The 7,023-nt window shown below is 32.6% G+C and overlaps 1 protein-coding gene across 1 annotated transcript; it reads right to left on the bottom strand.

Annotated features, from left to right (window-relative positions):
* Positions 1-208: 208 nt before the first annotated feature.
* LOC108337527 (endoglucanase 11) lies at positions 209-2,862 on the bottom strand. The gene is made up of 5 exons (XM_017574077.2): positions 2,632-2,862; positions 2,297-2,509; positions 1,637-1,837; positions 1,309-1,563; positions 209-1,083 (listed from the first exon to the last, which is right to left on the bottom strand). The coding sequence occupies exons 1-5, from the start codon at positions 2,851-2,853 to the stop codon at positions 427-429; spliced, it is 1,548 nt and encodes a 515-aa protein (XP_017429566.1). The 5' UTR covers positions 2,854-2,862; the 3' UTR covers positions 209-426.
* Between the last annotated feature and the right edge of the window lie 4,161 nt (positions 2,863-7,023).

Genomic DNA, 7,023 nt, shown 5'->3' with positions numbered 1-7,023 from the left:
TTTGTGGGATCTTCTATCTCTGTCTCCATTCTTTCATACTCCAAGTATGGCATATTATTATTACACTTACTCTTTTGTGTCGGTGGCTGCAAGTGACTATACTACCATTAGACTCACCTGTTCTTTTTGACGTTATTTTGTATTCCAAATGATAAATTCAAATTCTAAACTTTGAATGAAACTATAATAAATATGACAAAAAGAAAAAAGCACGTTTGTGAATTGTCCAAGTCAAAGGAACATAACATAACCCACTTTCATTACTTAAACAACTAATTCCAATTGCCAGTAGAAGAAGGGGTACACTTTCCTATTCCACCTATTGATTCTATAGTTTGTATTATCTTACTGTATAGTAAAATCACGATGGCAGCAAAAAAGCCATGAAAAGAATTCTCTGATAGGGCAGCAAAATTTTCTCGTTAATTAGCTAGAAGCTATCAAAGGAGATGATAAATAAACATCACCATGTGATTGATGCAATCTAGCAAAAACCCCTACTAAAGCTGCAGTATTGTAGGTGCATGCCTCTGTTTGGATGTAATTTGATCTCTCATCTTTAAATTCGTCATTCATATCGGGCCCACCAACGAGGGCCCCAGTTAGTACATTTGGATTGGGTTCAACGCGTCCATACCAGCTATCATAACCCTGGATGCACCCGATAAAACCCTTGTTTTCCTTTGATGATTCAATGGATGCGCCCCTATGGTGCACCCTCTGAGGGAAATCGGGACCGTATCCTACCATGTAACTCATACCCATTGGATTAGAACCTAAGATGTAATCAACCTGTGATTTCGCAAAGGCAAACATCTCATCTGGACCCACCTCGCCCTTTTCGCAATGCAGATTCTGATGTGTGGCTCGGAGGTGATCAGAATACAGTGTGAGAAGAAACGACGCCGTTGCCACGTACTGCATGTTGTTCCATTGGCGGGTGTACAGTAACCCTCCTGGGGTGCGCTCCACGTTACTCACGTTGTTGAGGTTGAGGCACGCGCAGAGATAGTGCTCGGCTTTTGAACGATACTGTTTGAGTACGACTTCGTGCTGCTTGTGTTTCTTTTCTTCCATCGATAACTGTCGTAAGGAAAATGTCGGTAAGCAATTTTCATTATTTCATAATAAAATTAACATAGATGCTTAAATCACTCTCAATTATAAACTGGTTACAAGTAATTGTTGATATTGATAATCACATTACATTATTTTAAAGAGTTAAATAATATATTTAAATTATAGTCTATGGAGAAAATTTTAATTTTTTAAAAATAATTTTTACCATGGAATTGGGAAGTGTGTTACCATGGAAGCAATGGCTTGAACACCAGCATATTTAACATCCCAGCTGAATTCATTGATGGCCCAGGTGGTCCCACCAAAGTCATGAGCATTCTCCAGAAAATAGTTTAAATATTGGTCCTTTTGTGTGGCCCTATAAAGCCAAATAGCTGCCCATAGCAACTCGTCCATGTAGCCACTAACCGAAGCATAATACTCTTTAGCCACTCCAACACTCTCATCATACTTCCCCTTGTACTTGTCACCAAACTCAAACAACTACAACCAACAACAAATTCACCATCAAATTCAAATTAATCTAACTAGTTAATGATGTCAATAAAACAAATACCTGTTCTGCATGATGCAAAAGTAGTTGAGAGTAATGTGGCTTTGTTCTCCTAAACACCATGGATGCCGCCGCCAATGCCGCCGCAGTCTCACCGGCCACATCCGAACCAGGGTTCTCCGCATCCACCTTGTAAGCTCGCCGCGATGTCGTCATGTCCTCCGGCCGCTGCCAACAGTAGTGATCAGTGTGGCCGTCACCCACCTAAACATATTCATTCATAATTAGGCTACACACATTGTTACAGAAGGATTCAAACATTATTTTCTAAATGAGTAAAATTTTTGTATGTCATACAAAATAATTTCAGACAATGTGATCTTGACTAATCTTTATTTCACGTGCAAGTCTAATCATACTCTTAATTTAATAAAAAAAAAATTAACCATATGAAATTTCACTAAGACTGTAAAATCCATGTTTATCCAACATTAAACACATTAACAATCTCGTTCATAAATTTTAAACAAATGTTATAAAACTCCATGTTCATGGCAGGAAAACAAGGAGAATCCGTTACTCTTCCGACATTAGGATCGATTCCTCGATTCCTCCTGTTAATTTGGAAGAACCATTGAATTCTCAACGGCGGCGCGTGGGATGATTAATTTAAAAAAAAATGAAAAATATCTGGAATTGCATGGAGTGAATTGAATTACATACCTCAACCCAAAGAACATTGGGGTGTGTGTGTGCCTTAATGAAATAGTCAGTTCCCCACTTGATGGCCTCGAGCGTGTGAGCGTACTCGCCGGCAGCCGCGATTTGTTGGCCGTACTCTATAGCAGCCCAGGAGAGGAGTGTGACGGTGAAGGCCATGGGCAAACCAAATTTCACATTGTCCCCTGCATCATAGTACCCTCCCACCAAGTCCACCTAAAAATCCCCAAAAACAAGAACCATAATGTTGGAACAGTGAAAAGAAAACCCAAAAAAACGAACATAGAACAAAACACGGTTTAAGGTTTGGATGTTATAGGAAGCAATGGAGCAGGTACCCCTTGTTCTAGGCCATCGGTGAGGGCAGAATGGTGACGCCAGGTGACCCTTTGGTTGTAGGGTAAGCGTCCTGAACGCTGTGACTCGAAATAGAGTAGGCTCTGGGACAGGGCGTGGCCATAATTGAAGGACTCACATAAAGGGAGGAAGATTGTAGTGAGAGAGAGTAGTAACCAAATACAAGGTGCCAAATACCGTATGTGAACCTTCTCTTTCTTCATTTCTCCCTCTTTTCAATCTTTCTCTCCTTCCATTGTACCTTTCTTTCTCTTTATATATGGTTTGCTCAGTGTTGGGTTTACAATTTTACCATGTCGTTTTCATAGTTTTTCTGTATTCTCTTTTGTCTCTCCTTTTGTTTGTCAACCATTGTACTCTGAAACGTGGCGCGTGAAAAACATGTTAGGGTTAATTTTTCCGCAATTTAATGTTTTCAACAGTAGGGAAACTAATTTTGTCATTCAAATTATTTTCTTTCAACAGCCATAAAACGTTTTCTTTTTTTATTTAATCCAACCTATAATTAAAAATCTTAAACATGAAATTATATGTACACTAAAAATTCCTGTTCAATGATTATTCTTCCCATTCTTCAAACTTTCCCTCTTTTCTTTCACGTGTTTTTATCCGTTTACTATATAGTATATATTAATATCACTTGTTGTAACTGTTACTGATATAAAAAGTTTTAAGAAATAATTAAGATTATTTTATGGTATTTAATTTAACTGCATTTTGTAATGATATAAATTTGGTTCTTTGACTAAAATTAATGAAACGGTATGATTTTAGTTATTTTTAATCAATTTTATAACCTGGTAAAGAGATTCAAGCATGAGTATAAACGTATAAACGTATAGAGTATTATAAAGTTTTTTTTTACTAAAATTATATATTATTGTTGTTTGGGTTCTGTAATTAGAATTAGTATTTCACATTGCTGAAATGCAAGTTTTAAAACAAAAAATTATATTAAACTCTAATTATTAATAAAAATTAATATTTATAGTACTGTAGATAACTTTTATTCTTGTTTTATATATATAAAAACCATAGTAACGAGTACAGTACCTTTGAGAGCATTTAGGAAACCATGTAATAAAAGAAATCCAAAAGACCAATGATAAATAAAACAGTAAACTGGAAGTGTGTGAAAAGGTAATTAAAAAAAATAACATGAAAATTTTCATTCAAAATTTTCTTTTAGCAATAATTACAGATTCATTTTAATTTTTAGAGCACAATATGCAAGCTTTCAGCCTAGTGTTATTCCAGGATACATTGTTAAGCATAAGAGGTTAGCGGTTTATTGATGAAAATGGGCCAAATTTATGGGCCGATAAGCATATGTGTTTCTGGCTCAATGGGCTCATCCACCACTTCAGCCTGCGAACATTTCTCATATTGGGCCCAAACTATTAGTTTTTTGGGTGTTGCTCCCTCCACCACCCCAAGTGCTCCTACACCTCCCCACTATTTTCTTTTATTCCAAAAATACTCTACTCCTCTTTCTCTCTACATTAATGAAGCATTCACATTACTCAGATTTAAACTTGTGATATATTGCAAAATTTTATTTACATTTTCCCTTAAATAAATTTGATTCAATCTTATTTTCATTGCTCAATATTTTTTTTCTTCTTCAAATTACTTAATAAATGGTAAAATTTTGTTCTAAATTTCTAGAAAAATGTTTATATATATGTGTTTTTTTTTTACATTTAATATCTATAATTTTTAACATTATATTATGTTTTAACTTACTGACATGTTTGACTCAAATAACTTGAATAAAATATTTAATTTATTAGATAAATAATATAAAAATATTATTAAATACTTCAAATATAAAAGAAAAGTTATTTGTTAAAGATTTGGAATTTATTTAGTTCTTTCGTCATTATAAAGTTAGTATATAATAATAATAATAACGTATTATTTACTATTAATATTATTATGTTTATTATTTTATATTTGCATCTAACTTTTAAGTTTATAAAATGAGAGTGGTAGAAACACTAATATTGAAGTTTCCTCTGAATTTTATATATTTCGCAATATATCACAAGTTTAAATCTAAGCCATATGAATGCTCCATTAATGCAGAGAGAGAGAAAAAGAAAGATTGTTGAGGATAGTGGGGAGGTGTAAGGTATTTTTAGAATAAAAGAAAATAATGGGAAGGTTTAGAGTATTTTTGGAATAAAAGAAAATTGTGGGGAGGTGTAGAAGCACTTGGGGTGGTGGAGGGAGCAACACCCTTTTGAAAATTAGTAACTCGAGGAACGTGTTCGGTTAAACGGTCACCAACGTAAACGTTACCTTTTGTACTGATGCTCTTTATACATTTTCCATTATTATGGGATTCTTTCTAACATATTATTATAAGTGTATGATCATTATTCTAAAATCTCAGGATTTTAATTAAAAACACTTTACTGATCGGAAGTGGTCAACACCTTCAATAGGAAGGAACGGATCGGCAGATATTCAGTGGCATTAATGGGTAATAAGCGTATTGCATTTGTGGCTAATCAACAAGTGATATTAGGCAGATTATGCTAGATATAAGGAAATTAGCAAATGGTGAGGCACAAAATATATTGCATTAAATGACATTCAATGGGCTGGACAATTACAAAGCCTGTAAATACATAACTAGTGACCAGGTAAAGTCTGATTTTCTGAGATATATAAAAACCTTGGAGAACACCTCACTGACTTGAGCGTCAGAGTGTTTTCTTGCAGGTCACCTCTTGTTAAACCGATCAGAAAAGGAAAGTTGAGTCATTCGTTGCGCACTTTGATAAAAAAGAAGCACGTGGAATGGAGACCTTGAACCCTATTTAAATGTAAACAAAAACTATTCACAAACCTTGACAATATTAGATGTTATAAAAAAAATATTGACACTTTTAAGAAAATAAATTTATGAAACTTTTGTGATTTTATTTTCACTAGTTTTCGTGTAGCATATATTCAATGATATGAAATGAAATGTATAGTTGCAGTTATTATTAAGAAATTGAACAGTATATATAAGTGGAACTTATACCGACCTAAGATAGGACCAATCCAGATTTTAAGTGTAGAAGCATCTAACCTTATTATTGTGTAAGACTTTTAAAGTTTAGTGTCAAAATTGGGGGATGCAAGTTGACAAACAGTTTTGACTTATTAAGAAAAAAAAGTTCCATTCGATGTACAAAATATTAATTAAATTAATTGAATACACGTATGTGTGCCAAATATAAATGTATGTTTCATATAATAAATATTTGTGTGGCTCTTGCTTGAGAAAACACTCAAGTACAGTTTTCTTAACAATATGTCCCTTTTACTTAATTTGGCTAACATGAACACGACTCTGCCGACTACTTTGAGTTCTTGAATTCTCCATTTTGTGCACCTAAAACCCATGTTGAGTGTTGAACCGAAAGAAAGCAAAAAAAAACACACCCTCCAACTCCAACCACCTCTCTTTTATTAAAGAATTATTGAGTTATTAACACAATATTTCTTCTTAAATATTTTTTCAAATTCACATATAAAAATTATCATAGTTCAGTATAATTTTATCTCTAATGTGTTTTGGATTGCATACGTCTCGTGACCTAAATTAGATAAATTGAGTCACAATTTAAAAGTTTAATTCTAGATAGGATAATTATTAAAATAAATATTATTGTAGGTAATATCAATTATAGTGTGACATATAATAGATTAATTGAGTCACAATTAAACGGTGACCCTTTAAATTTTACGTTTTCAAGTAAAAAGAATAACATTTTGGTTATTAAATATAATTTCTAACTTAATGATTTATAACATTTTGGTTATCAAATATAATTTCTAATTTAAGTGATTTATGTTTGATCCAACAAATAATATTAGAACTATTCTTACTACAGTCGAACAAGTGACAAAACTTGAGTGAATTGAAAATTTTTTATGTGTGTTCTTAAGAACTAAAACTTAAGGAGATATCCACCTAGAAAATAGCTATAACACTAAGTAAGTAAAAAAAGTTTTAATCTTTTAAGAGAGAATGAGTGTGTATTTTTTTGGTGATATCATTTGTGTATTTATGGGCATGGTAACTTATATAATAAAACTAATAATATTAAGAGAATATAAAGTAATATTTACAAATATAACTACTTACCTTATACATGATAATTAGAAAATTAATAGCGATAATGTGAGGTCTTTCTTAATTTACCAAATATTATATAAATATATGGTATTAAAGAATATGTAATCAAACTATCGATATTTGATCATATATATTGTTAATATATGAATATTTACAACAATAAATATATCTCCTAATATCTTATAATCGTGTTAGGTTAATGAACTATACAGGACCTTGTTATATCCTATTATTC

The sequence above is a fragment of the Vigna angularis genome, chromosome 7, assembly GCF_016808095.1.
Source record: "Vigna angularis cultivar LongXiaoDou No.4 chromosome 7, ASM1680809v1, whole genome shotgun sequence".
In the NCBI taxonomy this organism is placed as follows: domain Eukaryota; kingdom Viridiplantae; phylum Streptophyta; class Magnoliopsida; order Fabales; family Fabaceae; genus Vigna; species Vigna angularis.
The sequence above is the reverse complement of the archived record's forward strand: the minus strand, read 5'-3'. Positions and strand labels throughout refer to the sequence as shown.

Excerpts from the sequence above, each read along its gene's own strand:
- LOC108337527 (XM_017574077.2), bottom strand. The coding sequence starts at position 2,853 with ATGAAGAAAGAGAAGGTTCACATACGGTATTTGGCACCTTGTATTTGG. Across the intron at positions 2,510-2,631 it reads CCGATGGCCTAGAACAAGGG|GTGGACTTGGTGGGAGGGTA; the intron begins GTACCTGCTCCA and ends GGGGATTTTTAG. Across the intron at positions 1,564-1,636 it reads TTTTGCATCATGCAGAACAG|TTGTTTGAGTTTGGTGACAA; the intron begins GTATTTGTTTTA and ends TGTTGGTTGTAG.